Source organism: Copadichromis virginalis, linkage group LG12 (genome assembly GCF_057382275.1).
Source record: "Copadichromis virginalis isolate Kocher_CV1m ecotype Utaka linkage group LG12, C_Virginalis_male_GT1.1, whole genome shotgun sequence".
NCBI lineage: Eukaryota > Metazoa > Chordata > Actinopteri > Cichliformes > Cichlidae > Copadichromis > Copadichromis virginalis.
The window spans coordinates 30,784,913-30,804,615 of record NC_140629.1 but is presented as its reverse complement, the minus strand read 5'-3'; the positions used below and the strand labels follow the sequence as shown (position 1 = coordinate 30,804,615).

Below are 19,703 nucleotides of genomic sequence, written 5' to 3'. Positions count from 1 at the left end.
AGTAGTGATTACACAAACAAGCAATGTGTTTTACATAAAGACCTTGCTGATCTCATGGTTCTCAGGCCTTTAGGTGTATTTTTTAAGCTGCCTTTAGGATTTATGTAGCGTATCAGGAAACAAGTTAACAGTAACTGAATAGCAGTATAAACAGTTGATTACTTACTATACTCTGCTGACAAGCTTATTTACAAAGAGTGGCATAGATACAAATATTCAATAAAGTTGTTGGTTTATTGATTATTTGCACACATTTAATGAAAAACAAAGAAAAAAGACTTTGGGATTGTACCAACTTGTTCTTTCTATAATTTCTATAATTTTTTATATTAATCTTGTTTGTTTTTTAATCCTGTTGTCTACTATTTATATTTGTTGGTATGGAGCACCTGTAATTTCATTGTACATGTACAATGACAATAAAGGACTATTCTATTCCATTCTGTTCTTTTCTATTCCTGTTTCTACAGGAAAGTAAAAAGGTATGTAGCAGCCATGTGCTGCTAATGCACTTGATTAACTGATCATCAGCATGTGTGACCACCTATATAAAAGCACAGGTTTTGGCAGTTTGCTGGTCTGGAGCACTCAGGTGTCAGTGTTATAGAAAGGCATACTCTCCCCTGGAGTGTATGTCAAAGCAAATTCACCCTAAGGTCAAACCATGAAGTGCTAAGAGACATTGCAAAAACCCCAGAGCTACATCTCAGACTCTACAGGCCTCAGTTAGCATATTAAATGTTAAAGTTCATAATTGTACGATTATGAAAGTAGAATGTGAGCCAGATTTCTGGAACAGTGTTCTCTAACGCACAGTGCCACATTTGGAGAAAACCAAACTCAGTATATCAGCACAAACACCTCATACCGACTGTCAAACATTAAATAGTAGTGGAGCTTTGTTGACCTGAGTTTGTTTTGCAGTCACAGGATCTGGGGACCTTGCAGTCATTGATTTGACAATGAACTCATCTATATACAAAGTTAATGCAAAGTTAATGTGAGGCCATCTGTCTGACAGCTGAAGCTTGGCTGAAACTGGGCCCTGCAACAAGAGAAAGATGTCAGGCATACCAACAACAGCAGAATGGCTGAAAAAAAAAAGGAATCAAGCTGCTACGGTCATCTAGTCAAAGTTTAGAGAAGAACAGTTGACCAACATTCTGCCACAAAAAGTGTTAAAGTAATACAGAATATGAGAGCTTTAACTTATTGCTGCCCAAGGTGGTTCCACAAGGTGTTAAATCAAGACCTATACTTACTTTTTGAAACCACTGCATAGTGTTCAGTGGAATAAATGCTACGCAGTGCTATGACTATGTTCCACCAACTTACCGACTCAGTCATTAATTTTGCTCAACTTCCAGTCTATGACTGGGCTAGACTGAGGGGAGAGGGGGAGGGGGGGGGGGGGTGGCGGGTAGGTTTTCCTGTGGTTTTGTCTCAATTCACACAGAAAAAAAACTCAAAGTGAACCAAAACATGTCACTACAAACCACATGAGAACATTTAGTCTGCTTATTGGTCAGATGTGTCTGGGGCTGGAGCAACAGATGCAAATACAGAAAGAAGGTGCTCTCTTTATAGCATTGACTACGCTAGCTAGTCAATGCTATAAATTACTTGTATAGCTAGTTGCTATCCCACACTAACCATTTGGGTACTCTAAACATGAATGGTATTTTGCCACATCACAAAGGATACCTGGCTAGAGGACGATGTTTCCAACCTTGTTCACTCTAACTTCAGACTCCAAATAACTGAAAAGCCTACAGACTAAATACTAAGCTCCATACTTATTTTTTAGAGAAGATTCCTTCGGGGTATATCTGTGGAGTCCCAGCTAACATACATGCTTCACTGACTCTCAGTGACACTAGCTGCCAGATGAAGCTGCTCCAAAGTCACATGTCTGATAAGAAAAACAGAAAAGAACCTTTACAGAGAAAAAAAAGTGACCATAGTGACCACTACCAGTCAAAGGTTTGGACGCACCTTCTTATTTGATGGTTTTCTTTATTTTCAAGACAATTTGCATTGCAGATTCTCACTGAAGCCATCAAATATATGAATAAAAATATATGGAATTATGAAGCACATATATGTAACTAAATATCTTGATGCATGCTCAATAATCCAGGTAAGTAAATCTCCAAAAGTTGATTCTGTTCATCTGGATGTAGCGTTTTGTGGGAGAAACGTTTCATCACTCATCCAAGTGACTTCTTCAGTCTCAGCTGACTGCAGGTTTCCCCAACCTTATAAACAATAGGCTGGGAGGTCAGTTCCTTAATCTTAATAATTCTAATTCTCATGACCATTGATCAACAACCACTGACCAAAGCCCACTGATCAAAGACCATGAGTACCATTCACAGAGAGTTGGTAAATGGCTGCAATCACAGCATTGTAAGATGGTGAAAGATGTAACCTCTGTAAAGGAAAAAGGGAAAGACCATCTCTGAGTCGAGGAGGGGGAACGCTAGTGTTACAGGAAGCCGGGATCCACACCAGCCACACCCAGCTGCTCACACGGACCATGACAGATGGGCTTTGTCAGGGTTCCTTTGTGGATTTGCTCAAATAGATACTAGGAAGCTGCTACTAAGGAAAAGCAACAAGCAGAATAGATTTGTTTGGGACAAGAAACATGAGGATTGGACGTTAGAGTGGAGAAAATCTGTGCTTTGGTCTGATTAGTCTAAATTTGAAATCTGTGGTTCCAGCCACCGTGTTTTTGTACGACGCAGAAACATGCATGATTCCCACCATGAAGCATGGAGGAGGAGGTGTGATGGGGTGCTTTGATGGTGACACTGTTGGGGATTTATTAAAAATTGAAGGCACACTGAACCAGCATGGCTACCACAGCATCCTGCAGCGACACGACATCCCATCTGGTTTGCCTTCAGTTCGACCGTCATTTATTTTTCAACAGGCAATGACCCCAAACACACCTCCGGGCTGTCTAAGGGGTATTTGACCAAGAAGGAGAGTGATGGAGATCTGCACCAGATGACTTGGCCTCCACAGTTACCTGACCTAAACCCAATCGAGATGGTTTGGGATCTGATGAACCACAGAGTGAAGGCAAAAGGGCCAACAAATATTCGGCATCTCTGGGAACTCCTACAAAACTGTTGGAAAACCATTTCAGCTGACTCATTGAAGCTCATCGAGAGAATGCCAAGAGTGTACAAAGCAGTAATCAAATAAAAGAGTAGCTATTTTGAAGAATCTAAAATATAAATATGTTTTGAGTTATTTGTTTACTACAGAATGCCATATGAGTCTACAATGTAAATAGCTATGAAAAGAAAGAAAAATCATTAAATGAGACGGTGTGTCCAAACTTTTGACTGGTAGTGTAGTTCTTGTAAAGGACTTGTTCTTTCAACATGAATAATGTCTTCCTCCAACTGTTTCACACTAGTCCATGTATTGACACCTGCACCCACTGATGACTTGCACTGTGCCACACAGATCATGAGATTTACTTGTAAATCGGATCACTGGCTTTGAAATGAATGCATCCTCACCTCATGCTTGCGACCGCTTTTCATGACACATGAATTTCCATTTGTCAGACCACTTCCTCTGAGCTCACATAAAGGCGACTTTGTGCACCATAGTGTGTTTCAGTCTATTTAGATCAAAGCGAAACAAGAAGAAATGCTCTGCCTCAGGGGTTTCAGTGTTTTCCTCTCATGTGTTATCCTTCTCATTGTTCAGTCAAGTGAGTTATTTCATCTGTTGTGCATTTGTTTATTTAATACTAATGAATTAATTGATGTAAATATGCCTAAATCATGGTAATGTTTCTGCTTGTTTCTTATGCTTTGTTTAGTGTTGTGCATGTAGATTGTGTGATCTAAATGTCTTTTAGTTTTACAAAGGAAGGTGTGAAGAGAATTTATCTGTTCATCTCAATGACCTCTTTGAATATTTGTCACTTTAGGTCGTGGTTCTGAGATCATTGGAGGTAATGAAGTGCAGCCACACTCACTGCCTTACATGGCTCTGCTGGAGAGTGACAAACCGATATGTGGAGGGGTACTAATTGATCAAGCATGGGTCCTGACTGCTGCACACTGTCCTAGGTAGGAATCTTTCCCATTAACATTTGAAAATTGCAATCTTAATTCTTGTTGGCTCTTGCAAAGATGTTGCACTATGATTATTCAAAATGCCATGCTAGTCAGTAACATTTCCTCTTTATGATGCTCCACTCAGCATTCATTATAGCAGCTATAATCTGGCAGATAGTGACTAAAGAAACCACAAGAGCTCAGGGGTTTGAACACTTCTTTACAAGGAACAAGTGCTGCTCTGCATCACTGTTACCATATTTGTCACTTTCTTAATCAATAAACCTATTCCATAACTGAACTGTAATTTAACACTGCACCGTTTTTGCTCTTACAGCATTAAGAAGGTGTTGCTGGGGGTGCACTCCATCAAAGCAGATGAAAAAGATTTCCGACAAGTCCGAAAGGTGAAAAAAAGTTTGCCTCATCCCTGCTATGATGGCACGGACAAGGTCAATGACCTCATGTTACTCAAGGTAATGTGACTACAAAAGAATGGAAAAGTGATCCAAGATTGCTGATAATTATATTTAGAGGAATTTATAGAAAATTTGTTTTTGTTGAATTTTCTCAAAGTCAAAATTATACATATAAGCTCAAATATATACATGCACTCTCTCAAATATGATAAATGTGTGTGTTTTGTTGTTTGTTTTTACTAAAAGCAATGATGAACCCATTATGGTTAAATAAGTATTATTTAAATTTCAGCTGGACAAGAAAGTGAAAAAAACCAAAGCTGTAAACTGGCTCACGCTGCCCAAAACCAGTAAGGAGCCGAAAGCTGGCAGCGTCTGTGTGGTGGCTGGATGGGGAACTACTAAAAACAATGTCAATCGAATGTCAGATGTCCTGAGGTCTGTCAATGTTACAGTGATTGACAGAGTGAAGTGCAACTCAGCTGATTATTACAGCCTCAATCCTGTTATCACCAGCAGCATGATATGTGCTGGTTCGAATGGTAGAAACACAGCTGATACCTGTCAGGTATGTACGCCTCACCGTCCACTTCGCTACTTGAACCGTAAACGAGTCGAAAAATAAATGAAAAAATGAACCTCATATTATTGCTCTCTTTGCAGGGGGATTCAGGAGGACCTCTCATGTGCAATGGTGTGCTAGCTGGAATCACTTCCTTTGGACGGATGTGCGGTCTCATTAAAAAACCCGGAGTTTACTCTTTTCTGTCAGAAAAACAACTCAAGTGGATCAAAAATACAATGAAGGGATCTAAAATAGAATGAGTTCTCTGAATCATTCCTGCTTCCATCTTTAAATTAAAGAGGGATACTAAGTTCAGTTGTGTTATTTTGCCACCACGAGTCTACATTTATATCTGTCTATATTTATGATTTTAGGGATGATGTTAAAGCAGAGTGTTACTGAACGTTTGTTGTAAATCAGTGGTTGTCAACCTGTAGAAATATGGTGTGAAATTCAGTTGACTGATAGAAGTGTACTTTTCTGTAATGTACTTTTGTTTTGCATTAGTAACCAATGGTCTGGGTTACTAAATGTAGAAAAAGCAAGCACACCAAGAATCAGATGCCATATTGAGATAAGAGTGTCTAGATAAATGTCTTGCAAAGACAAAGTTATGTCCTGTTTATGTACTTTATGGTTAAATGTATTTCTGTTTTTATATTACTGTGAAGCACTATGTGGTTTTTACCCTGTGAAGAGTGCTATATAAATAAATTGAATTGAATTGAATGATGGTGGTTAGGATTATCCATGATGCATTATAATTTGTTTAGTGACCTGACCTAAGTTTGCAGCTATTTTGAGCTACTACAACTTAATACACAGTAAAAAACAAACAAACCACTAAATCAAAAGTTGAAATGAAGCTGAAAATGATGAATATTCCACAATCACGAATTGAAAAAGTTAACAGTAAATATATGTTAACTTTTTTTTATTATACTTCTTGTCTGTCAGCGGTTAAATATATATATATTAATTTAAGAAGACACAGAACAACCACTTCAGTTAGTGTCTACTCTTTTTTGTCAGAAAAACAACTCAACTGAATCATGAATAAATTAAGCAAACTGAAATTTCATGACTCCAGAGGCATCAACATGATAAACAAGATGGAAATCTTTGACGTCTTGTTGTCATTGCGGTCTCTGTCGGGTCCTCTATCAGAGGCCTGGGAGCTTGAGGGTCCTACGCTGTATCAAAGCTGTTCCTAGGACTGCGCTCTTCTGGACAGAGATCTCCGATGTTGTTCCTGGGATCTGCTGGAGCCACTCGCCTAGCTTAAGAGTCACCGCACCTAGTGCTCTGATTAATACTGGGACCACTGTTACTCTCTCCCTCCACATCTTCTGCAGCTCTCCTCTGAGCCCTTGATACTTCTCAAGCTTCTCGCGTTCCTTCTTGTACACACATGTGATCCTAGTTCTGCTGTGGCTAGCCATTTCCACTGCAGGAATTGAAGTCAGATGAGTCAAATATTTGCCTTTGTGGCCGTTCTGTTTACCAAAAATGGACACAGCCACTGTGATAGGTGATGGATTACAATTTAATATTTTAGATGCTGTCACTGCAGATTGCACATATAGGTTGACATGTTAGCTTTGAGACATGAAAAGCCAGACCTATATTCTTTCTATTGGCCAACAGAGAATTACTCCTTTGGAAAAAACAAACAAACAATCACCTAGTTCCTGCAGTGGAAAATGACATATTTACTCCTTTTCCCCTCATTTTTTCTTTTTTGTGAACAAAGATGTTTGTTAATTTAAAAAAAATATTTTCTCTTTTTGCAAATTACATAAAATGCCAAGAGAAATATAAGTGCTCCTGTTTGCTTCGGTCAATCACATTTGCTGGAAACACATGAGATAAAACACATTTTTTGTGGACACACAAACCCCATGAAAGTAAAACAACAAAGTGAGATTATTCAACCTGTCAGCCAGAAAGATTCACCACTTTCCGTATTACAAGCCTTAAAAAAGAGAAGGCTGTGAACAACTTTTTCTTGCACATACTGTCTTCTCATTCTGAGTAGTATTAATTACAGTAATGTCAACATAGAAAACATCCACTTTATGACTATACATTCAATTAAGTAATTAATTATTAATAATTTGAAAATAATCAGTTCCTTCTTCTTTTGGGCACTACCTTTGAGATGTTTCCTTCAGGATGTATCTGTGGACTGTCTGCTGACAGACATGCCTCATTGTCTCTTACTGGCACTAGTTGACAGGTGAAGCTGCTTCAAAGCTACATGTCTGATAAGGAAATAATCTCTACACCAACTGTAAAGTTATTATAAAGTGCTTTTTCTTTTAACATCAATACACTCTTCTAGCTTTTTTCATACAAGTAGATTTATGGAACGTACACTCAAGGATGACTCATTGTACACCAGACAGAACAAACCTCAGCAACGACATAGAAAAAAGACATGGTTACTGAATGAATACTTGTAAATGCTACCACTATCTTTGAAACAAATGCATTCCCACGCCTTGCTTGAGCCCATTATGCTGAATTTTCAGACCACTTCCTTTAGGCTTGATACATAAAGACGAGTGCGCACCAGTGTGTGTTTTAGTCAAAGCCAAATAAGAAGAAATGTACTGCTTCGGATTTTTCAGTGTCTTGATCTCATGTGTCGTTCTTCTCATTGTTCAGTCAAGTGAGTCATTTCTTCTGCTTTTGATTTATTTAGTGGTTAATTAATGTACATATGTCTAAGTCATAGTAATGTTTTTCAGCAAATTTGTTATGGTTTCTTAGTTGGAGTGTAATTTCACTTTTCCTGATCACTCCTACATGGATTTTAAAGGTTTCATAAATGTTAGAATTTGTATTTGGATGTGCTTCCGGTATTTTGTGTATAGATTCTGTGATCTGTGTCACATAGATGTCTTATAGGCTTACAAAGTAAGTTGTGCAGAGAGTTTTCTGTCTTTGGTTTAAGCGCTTGTCGACTCATTTGTCTTAGTGATCTCTTTGAATATTTGTCATTTTAGGTGATGGTTCTGAGATTATTGGAGGCAATGAAGTCAAGCCACACTCACTGCCTTTCATGGCTCTGCTTGAGGGTAACAAGGGCAATTGTGGAGGGATACTAATTGATGAAGCATGGGTCCTGACTGCTGCTCACTGTGATAAGTAGGAATCTGAAGCATTTGTTTATGTTTTTACTGGATCACAAAAAAATCCATGTCATCATGGGTATTGAAAATATCATACAAGTCAACATGTTTAAGCTTCATGATACTCCAATCAGCTACATGCCACATCGTGACCTTAGTAAAAAAAAATTTATCATGTAACCACTCAGTAATCAGAGAGAAAGCAAATCTTCATTTCTTCTCTATTTGACACTTTCTTGGCCAGTAAACCTATGCCATAATTGAACTTTAATTTAACACTGCATTGTTTTGGCTCTTTTAGAATTAAGAACGTGTTGCTGGGAGTGCACTCCATCAGGAGAGATAAAAAAAAAGCAGATCCAAAAGGTGAAAAAAAGTTTTCCTCATCCCTGTTTTGATGCAAAAGACAGGGTCAATGACCTCATGTTACTCAAGGTAAGATGACTATAACAGAATGGAAAAACGATCCTTAGCGATTTCTATAAAAGTTATGTTTGCTGACATTACATAATACATGTTAAGCAAGAAAAGCAAATGTTTATTCAAGATAAACACAACTGCAAAGCCAGGCTGTCACTTATGATTATTTAACTTCAGATGTAAAATAAGGTCTTTCTCATCTTCCCATCTGTTCAAAATTCAACAGCTCAAATTCCACCTGAGACCAGAAAGAGAAAGATGCTTTTCTGCAAAATTTAGATAATTTTTCTTTTTTCATTTAATGTTTGTACGACAGAGCATCAGGGCCGCATTAAGAACAAAAGTATTACTAATCATTTTGAGAATAAAGTGGAAACTTCAAGATAATCTTTAAATCTTGAAACTGTTTTTCAAGAAAAGAGTGGGAAAGTGGAGATTACAGTTGTTGTGTCAAGACACATTGCCACATTTGTCATGCCCTCTTGGAAGAGTGGATTTTGTATAGGATATAACAGTAAGTGTAAGCTGCACAATCCTGAAAACTTCTGGTATTTTGAATTTTTTGTTCAAAATAGAATTACGACTTTAGTCTCTCAATTTTGATTGTGATTAAAGACTGACTTCATGTTGAGTCGGCTTAAGTAGTTTCATTTAAAATAAATGTGTTTTTTTTTAATTGTTTTTATTTTATCTTATTTATTTATTGTAAAAATTCTATTAAGGCAATGATGAATTCATTATGCTTAAGTAATTATATCTTAAATTTTAGCTTAACAAAAAAGTGAAGAAAACCGAGACGGTTAATTGGCTCAAGTTGGGCAACGCTGTCAAAGATCCTGCAGCTGGAAGCATCTGTGTGGTGGCTGGATGGGGAGCAACTAAAAGCAAAGCCGAGCAAATGTCAGATGTCCTGAGGTCTGTCAATGTGACAGTGATTAACAGAGTGAAGTGCAACTCAGGTGCCTATTACAACCTCGACCCTGTTATCACCAGCAGCATGATATGTGCTGGATCAGAGACAGCAGATACCTGTCAGGTATGTATGCTTGATAGTCATTTTTACCACTTTAACTGTTAATGATCAGAAAAAATAAACTACTAAATAAATTCAAGTCTATTTCATTCTATTTATGTGGCCCGGTCATGGGGAATGAGACAGGACACAGGAAATACTCTTTTGTGGGCTTTTTTATTCTCCGACTGTACTCGGAGGAGCACAGTTTTAATTCTGTAGTTTTGAGTGAAACGGCAAAATTTAACTATTCCACTGGCTCAGCCTAAACTGCCTTTCAGGGTCTGAGACAACAGTAACTATCATATGTACATGTTAAATCCAAACAGTATAGACAACAGTAGTGACCTGTCAAGAAACAAATACAACAAAAAAAGAGAAAACAAAACAAATAAACACATTGTTTACATCCCACAACTTCGCAGGTCAACTGGCAATAAAGTGCACTGTAAACTCTCTTTTAAACATACATTTCTATGGGAGAACATCATGAACTCACTTCGGTTTCTCCACACAGCTACTGTGCTAGGACAAGTACACACGCAGGAATCACACAGCAAGTGATCTCCCCTCTGAATCAAACAGAAACATACAGAGTTATGCAAAGTGAGTAAAAGTATAAACTTAACAACTTTGAAATCTGTTAGGACACTGTAACTACTCACGCCAACCCGCTCTTCAGTCCCTTTCACAGCACGTGACCATTAAACATGCACCCGTCGCGCGTTAAGAACTGTACAGAAATGGTCACAAACATGGAGTCATTGCTAAAGAAACTTAGCTAATTACAGTCTACTACAACACTGGTGACAATATTTTGCAGTATGCTACACTTTTTAGCACATTTACCTCGTGTGTAGCTAGCCACAGAATCTTTTGCAGTCTCTAACTCTCCAGTGCTCCCGCTCACAGCGCTCAGTGTGACACAAACTTGAGTGCATGCGTGCTCTGGCTTACGGCGGCTCTTAAAGGGACAGTATACCCCCAAAACACGAGGTCTAGTCATCCCCATGACAACCCTACAACAGACCTCCGGTAGACAGGCAACCAGTCAAAAACACAATTCCCTCTTTTTAAACCCTTTCCATGCGTAGTATTAGTTCACTTGGCTACATTTATATCACAACAACAGTTGTCTTAAAGCATTGTAAGGTAAAGACTGTACAATAATACAGAGAAAACACCAACAATCAGAAGACCCCCTTTGAACAAGTACTTTGGAGACAGTGGGAAGGAAAAGCTGCCTTTTAACAGGAAGAAACCTCCAGCACAGCCAGGTTCAGGAGGGGCAGCCATTTGCCTCGACCAATGGGAGGTAGAGGGAGGAGGACAGGAAAAAGACATGCTGTTGACGAGATTATTATGGGCAGAGATTATTAATATTTTATAATTAAATGCAGAGTGATGTATAAACACACAGTGAATGAAGAAACACTCAGTGACCATCATATTATAATTTTCTCTACAGGGAGATTCAGGAGGACCGCTGTTGTGCAGTGGTGTGTTGACAGGAATCACTTCCTTTGGAGCTAAGGAGTGTGGTAACAAAACACACCCTGGAGTGTATGCTTTTCTCTCAGATAAACAACTCCAGTGGATCAAAAAAACTATGACTCAAAATTAGATCTCTCTCTGAGTCTTTTTCCTTCTTAAACCTTTACTATCTGTTAAACATTTGTTTTTGTTGCATAAATTTAAATACAAATTTTTGTCACCAATGGTCTGCATTTATATGAGTCTATATTTTGAGGTTTAAAGGATTTTGTTAAAGCAGATAAGATTTCTCTAAGAGTCTTACTGGACATGAGTGTTCTCAAACAGTGGAGCAGGCCCCACTGATGGGGCACAACGGGAAAATATCGGGTGAAATTAAGTTGAATCAGTATGACTGGAAAGCTGTATTTTTGCTATAATATTCAGCATTTTTTGAATATCTGCCAAAAACTAGTGGTCTAAACGTTTTTAAAAAATAGTAAAAGAAAGAAATGGGATTGAAATGAACTCAAATAAAGCTGCTGAAAATGAGAAGTGCATGATTCTTTGCTAGATGTGCATGTTTTGAAGACAAAGGTATGTCATGTGATATGAAAGATTTCCTCTTTCTATCCTCGAGTGCCTGTCCAATAAATGGGGGTCTAATGATAGTGGTCAGGATCACCCACCATGACGGTTTGTGCTGTGACCGCACCTCAGCTTCAAAAAAGTGACGTTTGCACGCATTTATATGAATGGTGATATGTCACCACATGGTCCCGCACTTTATTCACTGTCATCTTGGAAAGTGTCAGTAGAATTACAGTCTCGTCCTCTTCACCATTTAGCCATCTAGGCGAGCAAGTGTAACTGGAGTTAATTTTTTTTTCTAGACCATCAAACACAAATTCAAATAGTCTATGTGCACTTGCCTGTTTAGAAAACAAGAATAAACGAACTGTGCATAAGTCCAGCATGTATATGACCGGTGACCGGCCATATTTGTCATATTGTTGCCAAATTTGCAAGTGATGTGTCAAATATGATTGTCAGTCTTGGTATATATTAACATATAAAATTAAACTTTAGTAAACAATTAAAACACTGCTGCCTGAAAAACCTTGACCACTGGATCCACCATAGAGGGTTCATTTTGTGTCATTGCACCCGTTGAGTTTATGATAGACACAAATATTTGTTAAATTTGTGACCCTTACCAAGTACCTCTCTTTACTATAATTCGTTGTATTACTTGAGTAATTCTGATAACACGATCCAAAATTAGCATTTGTTCAGTTTCACCAGGAAGATGAAAGTTTTGTGTTGACCATTAACCCTGTAAGACTCATCCCATTCAACCCCAACCCATTTTTGGGGGGAACTTAGATGTTTATTAACCCTTATAACAAAATACACTTTTTTTTTTTGCTATATCATGTTGTTCATGACATATTTTTATTATATATTTATAATATTTTTTTTTTGTGTCGCATTTGATACATTGGGCTTTTTTTTTCAACGTTTTGTTAACAACAATGTTAATATTTTGTCCATAACATTTTGAAATTATGACAAGTATTGATCATATTGATGAGATAGAAGTCTCAGAAACTCAGGTATCAAATATGATACAAAGGGCTTTATAGGGTTAATGTAAACAGATTACCAAGTGCAGAATGTGCATGGATTGAAGAGATGTAGCATTTCAACAGTAAATTTTAATAAACCTGTGCATTGTGAACAGATTTAGTGCTCATTTCAACTGTCAAATGTACGAATATACAGTGAGTAAAATAAGTACTGAATATCTCCCCAATTTCCTAAAAAAAGGCGCATATGAATATGAAATTCTCGCCAGATATCAGTAAAAATCCATCCAGTCCACACATGCAAATAAATCAAACCATAGAAGTCCATATGTTGTATGTAATAATGAGAATGGACACAGGACACAGAATGTCAGTCTGCCCCAGGGAAGCTGTGGCTACAACTGTAGCTTGCCTCCACCAGTGTGTGAATGTGAGAGTGAATGAATAGTGGCATTGTAAAGCACTTTGAGGCCCCCGAAAAGCGCTATATAAATGCAATCCATTATTTTATTATTACAGGGTAAAAAAAGTATTGAGCATGTAAAGAAAGGGCAAATTCAGCTGGGTAAGTCCCAACTGATGGCCTGTACAAAAGGAGGCTCATTAGCAAGGTGTCACAGAAGAAACATGTCATGATGGATAAAATCAGTGGCCTTTGCAAACTTATTGTTGCAAAACATACTGATGACACTGGTTACAGTAGAACGTCTGAACTACTGAAGGTTTCAGTGAGCACTGCTGGGGCCATAATCTGGAAGTGGAAATGAAACAACATAATTTCACATCAACCACGACCAGATGCTCCCCACAAGAGTTCAGATATTTATATTTATGTTAAAAGTTCTGTATGAAAAAAATCAAAATAACAAGCAAATTATTTAGTTTTTACAAACACTAGTATTCATTGATACTTTACACAATTCCTTGTGCAGAAATTCAAAAATCCATATGTGAAGAGTTCAGCAGCCACGGCCACAAAGAAGCCATTGCGCACACCAGAGTGTGTGCTTTGGAAGCGCTGCAGAAGATTTCCTTGAAACTGAAATCAACTGACTATTGACTGTTTGGGGGGTAGAGCATAAACAAAATGGGGTCCTAATGTGATTGGTCGCTTTGATTGACAATTCAGGTTACTGCATTAAACTGAATTATACTTTGGCACCAATATAAGTGCCTTTTTAACTTGGAGCTATATAAATAAAATTAAATTGAATTCAGTTAATCCATTCTTGACTTTTAATAAAAACCTTAAAACTACAATGGAAGTTCAATTTAATCCCCTCTCTCATATAGAAACTACAGAAAATTGTTATTATTTGTGATAAATCTGACCACTTGCTTTGAAACAATATCACCAGTTCATCAGCTGGCATGTGTCAGTTTTGCTGACTCATTATTTTCCATGATCAAACCACATCCTTCGAACTCAGCGTATAAAGCTATGCATCAAAGTAAATTTCATGGCATTCGGCATCTAATCAAAGAGGGGTAAGACAAAATGTTCTGCCTGAAGAATTTCAGTCTTTTAATCTCATGTTTGATTTTCTTCATCATCCAGTCAAGTGAGTAATATTTTCTATTGCACATTCATTCAGTACACAGAATGCAAGGGCATTACTTTCAGTATTACAAAGCCGCTGGCATTTCTTGTGTTTTACTCATCTGCTCCTTCTTTCATTTTTAAGTTCTTGACTTGATTATCTTGTGATTTAGATATTTAAGTGAATATTTTCTTTTAATTTTAGGTCATGGTTCTGAGATTATTGGAGGGAAGGAAGTCAGGCCACACTCCCTGAGTTTCATGGCTTACTTGAAAAGTAAAAAGTCTTTCTGTGGGGGGATATTAATCCATCCACAATGGGTCCTGACTGCTGCCCACTGCACTAAGTACAGACTTACTCTTCTGACATCAAATCAAAATATCTTAATATTTTTAACAGACTGTGAAAAATAACACATTGTGTGTTTTTTAATACATTTTTATAATATATACATAATAATATAAAATAATATATACATATAACATATGTCTACATATAAAATACTGTCAGTAATCCTTTCACTGATACTGTGAGTACAAATATGCTAAAACTTCACATCTTCAGTGTAAATAATTTACATAATTACTTATCATGTTAATAGTAGGCACAATCAAATCAGCATCTCCTTAAAAATGTATTTGAATAAACTCATGGCGGAAGCGACCACATTTCAGTGTTGCTTTTATTACTCTCGGTTGCTGTCACTTTTCACACCCTGCTTCAGTTTTTCACCTCGCAGTTGCTCACTTCCCCTACAACAACTAAGAAAGGACCTAGTTCACCCTTTTAACCCTTTACAGCCGATCGGAGCGGGCACGCTCTGTTTTGCGTAACTATTTTTAAATCCCGGTAGCTCTGCAACCAAGTAAGCTAGCGCAATAATTTTTTTTGCATATGAAACCGGAGGAGTTGTACTTACATCTTATGCCATCAGCTTGTCCTAGGTCACAGTTTCCTTCCACATATAGCTTTGCAAAAACTGCATAAAAATCACTTGCAGCAACAAAAACATGATATTCCAGAAACACGCTTCGCCGATCCATCAGCTGTTTGTAACACTTCCTACGTCCATCAGCGCGAACTATCACATGACCGCATGACCTGCCCGAAACCGGAAGTGACGTCATTTTGCGGAAATGTAGTTTTTTACGATCGGGGCCTTATGAGCTTGTGTTTTACTTGTTATGTGTTTTAAAAAGTTATGTTTGACTTTATGACTTTCTGTGTCGTTTCTGGGATGCTTAAGACTCATATTGCACTGCTGGAAATAGTTTATTTTGATGCATATGCTGTTATTTTGCAAATTTGCACTATAATATTTATTTTCGTTTTTCCTGCAGTGTATAGAAATTGGTGTATTTCAAAAATAAAACTATGAAGACACTCAAAATAAATTTCCTGTGGTGGGAAACTAGTTTGTGTAACTTTTTTGTATTTACAGTTTTGAGGGATAAGCCTCTTAAATTTCTCTAACTAGAAATATATGTTAAAAAAACAAAAACGATTTTCAATTTTTTTGTAGTTTATTGCACTTTTTTGCAATTTATGTAATTACTATGCACCTAATGCAGACATATTATTAAAGTTTGGGCTATAATGGTTGTATTGATGTATAGCAACTTGAAATGCTCCCAAAAATGGCTCCACAGCATGTAAAAATATAATATAAGCTCTGGCGAACTTGGTTCTATGGTAGGTCTTAAAGGGTTAAAGCAGGCGCAGCGTGATCGCTGATGACGCTCAGGTGCGTCCACCTCGCCCCACTACAGCATTGCTTTTAAAAATCCCTCAGATTTTTCTGCCGTTTTTAAGGACAAGCCTCAGCTCTCAGGAAAAAAGCCTGTAAGACACGAGTATGTTTGACTGCTTTGCACATTAATGAAAATAGAGGTTGATAACGTTCCAAAAAATGACAATAGACAAAATCTGTTCATATTCTAACCCTCATCACCCTACACCCATGAAAGTAATTTTTCAGTAAAACCCATAACGCAACCACCTCTAATAATATGCATATAACAAAATATAGAGTTAATTTATCTTATCGTAGTCCTCCCCTATGAAGCTTTTATATATGTTAACTTTACTCTGTATTTTTTTCTTTTACAGTATTAGTGAGGTGATCCTGGGAGCACACTCCATCAAGAAAGAGGAAAAAGATTCGAAACAATTCCGAGAGGTTAAGAAACAATTTCCTCATCCTGACTTTTGTAATATATTAAAGGGCAATGACCTCATGTTGCTCAAGGTAAGGTCAATATTCACTGTACAATTCACAATACTAAATGAAGCAAAGACGCAACCCTGTAATTTAAACGCTTTTTCAAGAAAACCCACTTAGAGGAATTTGTTTAAAATGGGGCAGTAAATTAAAGTGCACAATTTTTTTAGAGCTTTTAATCACATGAGATTTGATTTAGTATTACATGTTTTTTATGTTACATAAAACATTTCTATTTGTGAAAAGACAATTGAAATATGTAACAATATGAATAATATGAAATGTTAGGCAGCTCAGGACCTAACATTTACTTTTCTTCTTTTCTTTACTTACTCTTCTTACATAGTTGAAACATGTTTTTAAAGTCAAAACATTGTAAGCTAGTACTGACCAATGAGTAATAACTGACTGTTAAAAATTAGCAATCTGTTTATTAACTGACTCTCATTTGGTGTTGGCTCGCTGCAGTCCAGTATCACGACACTACACTCACTGTTGAAATTACCAGCTAATTATATTTAAAGTATTGATTAATTTTATCTTTAGGGATTTTCTATCTTAGCTCTCAGCCATGTTGCTATAGCATCATGCTTTATCCCCTGTTCCTCTGGCACTTTCCTGCTTAGTGTGCCACACTACTAGTTTTAGTAATAATGACACTTGTAGGAAGCTTAACCTAGTTTGGGGGTGAGCTGCTCCAAGTGCTCCAATTACCTCATGGACAACTTTTGAATCAACCTCCACATCTTCTGTAGTTCCTCTCTCGGCCCTTGGTATTTCCCAAGCTTCCCATGTTCCTTCTTCCTGATGTTGCTATCACTTGATATAGCTACATCTATTACTACAGCCTTCTTTCTTTACTTAGTTCCACAGGGTCTTAGCTTGGTCATTCTTAACCACCCTAGAGGGTGTATTCCATTTTGACCTTGGGACATCCAGGCCATACTCAGCACAAATATTCCTGTATATTAAGCCAGCGGCTTAGTTAGGGCGTTTCATGTATGCACCCTGCTGTTATGTTCTGTCTTATTTACTTACTTTATAACTATATAAAGGGGCGATCGTGGCTCAAGAGTTGGGCGTTCGCCTTGTAATCGGAAGGTTGCCGGTTCGAGCCCCGGCTTGGACAGTCTCGGTCGTTGTGTCCTTGGGCAAGACACTTCACCCGTTGCCTACTGGTGGTGGTCAGAGGGCCCGGTGGCGCCAGTGTCCGGCAGCCTCGCCTCTGTCAGTGCGCCCCAGGGTGGCTGTGGCTACAATGTAGCTTGCCATCACCAGTGTGTGAATGAATGGGTGGATGACTGGATATGTAAAGCGCTTTGGGGTCCTTAGGGACTAGTAAAGGGCTATATAAATACCATTTATATAAACATAATACATAGATAATCATTATCAATATGCAAATCTTCTTTTTTTCAGCTTAACAATCCAGTGATGGAAACCAAAACAGTGACATTTCTCAAGCTGGGCAAAACTCTCAAAGACCCTGCAGCTGGCAGCAACTGTCTGGTGGCTGGATGGGGAAAAACTGAAAAGAAGAATAGGTCGGATGTCTTGTTGTCTGTCAATGTGACTGTGATTGACAGAAAGAAGTGCAACTCTCGTGGTTATTACAACCGCAACCCTGTTATTACTAGTGACATGATATGTGCTGGTTCAAATGGAAACGCTAAGGCTAGTACATGTAATGTAAGTATATATTAGTAAGTTGCTTTGTAATATGAAATTGTAAATTGCAATAAAGCGCAAGACCTTTTTGGCTTTTTTAAATCTCCAGAATAGTTAAAACACCCCCCAAAAATGTCAAACATTTGTTCTTGCTGCAGGGGGATTCAGGAGGGCCACTTCTGTGCAATAAAGAGCTGGTTGGAGTCACTTCTTTTGGAGCTGTAGTGTGTGGCGAGATAAATGAGCCTGCAGTCTTCTCATTTCTCTCCAAAAAACAACTCAAGTGGATCAAAAAAACAACTAAGTCATCTGAATTTTAAGGAATCCACAGGAATCAGTCCACATAATTTAATGAACACGAGCATCTTTGTAATCTTCCTTGTTAAATCTGTTACTGCTGTTCCTGTAGACCACTGACTTGAGCATTATTAATATTATCATTTCATTCTTTTACATTTTTATTTTTGATCTCTGCACATATATGACAGATCCTTATTATTGTTAGTCCTTATCATTGCACAAACTTTTCCTTTTCTTTGTTTTTCAATCCCCAAGTAACCCCAAGAATATGAGTACTCCTGTTTGCTGCATTTGAAGGCTACCTCTGCAATAAAAGCATACAAAGGTTTTTTTTTTGTTTTGTTTTTTTAATGTACATACAAAACTCATGAAAGTAAAACAACAAAGTGAAATTATTCAGCCTGCCAGTGAGAAAGATTCACCAGCTCCTGCTTTATATACTGAAACTGAAACTGAGGCTTGTGAACTGATTTTGTTTTGATGTAGATAAATTACTGAGCATGCTTTCTTATTTGTTCATTTTTCATCCTGATTACTTGTGCTCAGAAACCACTGACCAATCTTTTTCCACACGTTACTTTTTTATTTTACTTTTAGATAATTCAGTCCTGGGCCACTCCTCCTGTTACAGAGCTGTGGTTATATGGTTATATAAAACTGCTTGATAAGCTAAAACAAAACTAAAAAATTGAGTAACCTTGTAAAGTAGCTGGGATAGGCTCCAGCCACCCCGCAACCCTGACACGGATAAGTGGAAGAGAATGGATGGATGGATGGACCTTGTAATGTTGAAGGGAAAAGGCAACCATATCTATGAAATTCCATGCCTTTTATTTGAGCTCTATTGTATTGAGGGGCGATCGTGGCTCAAGAGTTGGGAGTTCGTCTTGTAATCGGAAGGTTGCCGGTTCGAGCCCCGGCTTGGACAGTCTCGGTTGTGTCCTTGGGCAAGACACTTCACCCGTTGCCTACTGGTTGCCTCAGAGGGCCCGTGGAGCCAGTGTCCGGCAGCCTCGCCTCTGTCAGTGCGCCCCAGGGCAGCTGTGGCTACAATGTAGCTTGCCATCACCAGTGTGTGAATGTGTGCGTAAAAGCGTTTTGGGGTCCTTAGGGACTAGAAAAGCGCTATACAAATACAGACCATTTACCATATTGTAATTCATCCACAGGGATAATTTGCTGGACAGTGTGTGTGATAACGTCATGTAGAAGAAGAAGGACTTGGTACATCATGCTCCACAAAACAATAGTAACCAGCTACAGTGTATCC

At 37.9% G+C, this 19,703-nt stretch overlaps 2 protein-coding genes, 2 long non-coding RNA genes and 1 pseudogene across 5 annotated transcripts in view; 3 read left to right on the top strand and 2 right to left on the bottom strand.

Moving 5' to 3' along the window:
* Window positions 1–15,954, bottom strand: part of LOC146697332 (uncharacterized) — a 31,389-nt gene extending 15,435 nt beyond the window's left edge. The window contains exon 1 of the long non-coding RNA XR_014923389.1: window positions 15,164–15,954. This is a non-coding gene — a long non-coding RNA (uncharacterized LOC146697332). The remainder of the gene's footprint in view (window positions 1–15,163) is intronic.
* Window positions 3,657–5,791, top strand: LOC146697335 (granzyme A-like). The gene is made up of 5 exons (XM_085474198.1): window positions 3,657–3,736; window positions 3,959–4,100; window positions 4,426–4,564; window positions 4,800–5,075; window positions 5,171–5,791. The coding sequence occupies exons 1-5, from the start codon at window positions 3,673–3,675 to the stop codon at window positions 5,330–5,332; spliced, it is 783 nt and encodes a 260-aa protein (XP_085330324.1). The 5' UTR covers window positions 3,657–3,672; the 3' UTR covers window positions 5,333–5,791.
* Window positions 7,683–11,651, top strand: LOC146697333 (granzyme A-like; annotated as a pseudogene). Its single transcript, XR_014923387.1, has 5 exons — window positions 7,683–7,746; window positions 8,084–8,225; window positions 8,511–8,644; window positions 9,399–9,665; window positions 11,110–11,651. The product of XR_014923387.1 is annotated as a granzyme A-like (transcript).
* LOC146697334 (uncharacterized) lies at window positions 9,800–10,912 on the bottom strand. The gene is made up of 2 exons (XR_014923388.1): window positions 10,491–10,912; window positions 9,800–10,374 (listed from the first exon to the last, which is right to left on the bottom strand). It is a non-coding gene; the product is annotated as an uncharacterized LOC146697334 (long non-coding RNA).
* On the top strand, window positions 14,178–18,762 carry LOC146697331 (granzyme A-like). Its single transcript, XM_085476027.1, has 5 exons — window positions 14,178–14,265; window positions 14,449–14,590; window positions 16,354–16,492; window positions 17,885–18,154; window positions 18,292–18,762. Exons 1-5 carry the CDS (start codon window positions 14,202–14,204, stop codon window positions 18,451–18,453), a joined length of 777 nt encoding a protein of 258 aa, XP_085332153.1. The 5' UTR covers window positions 14,178–14,201; the 3' UTR covers window positions 18,454–18,762.
* Window positions 18,763–19,703: the final 941 nt, after the last annotated feature.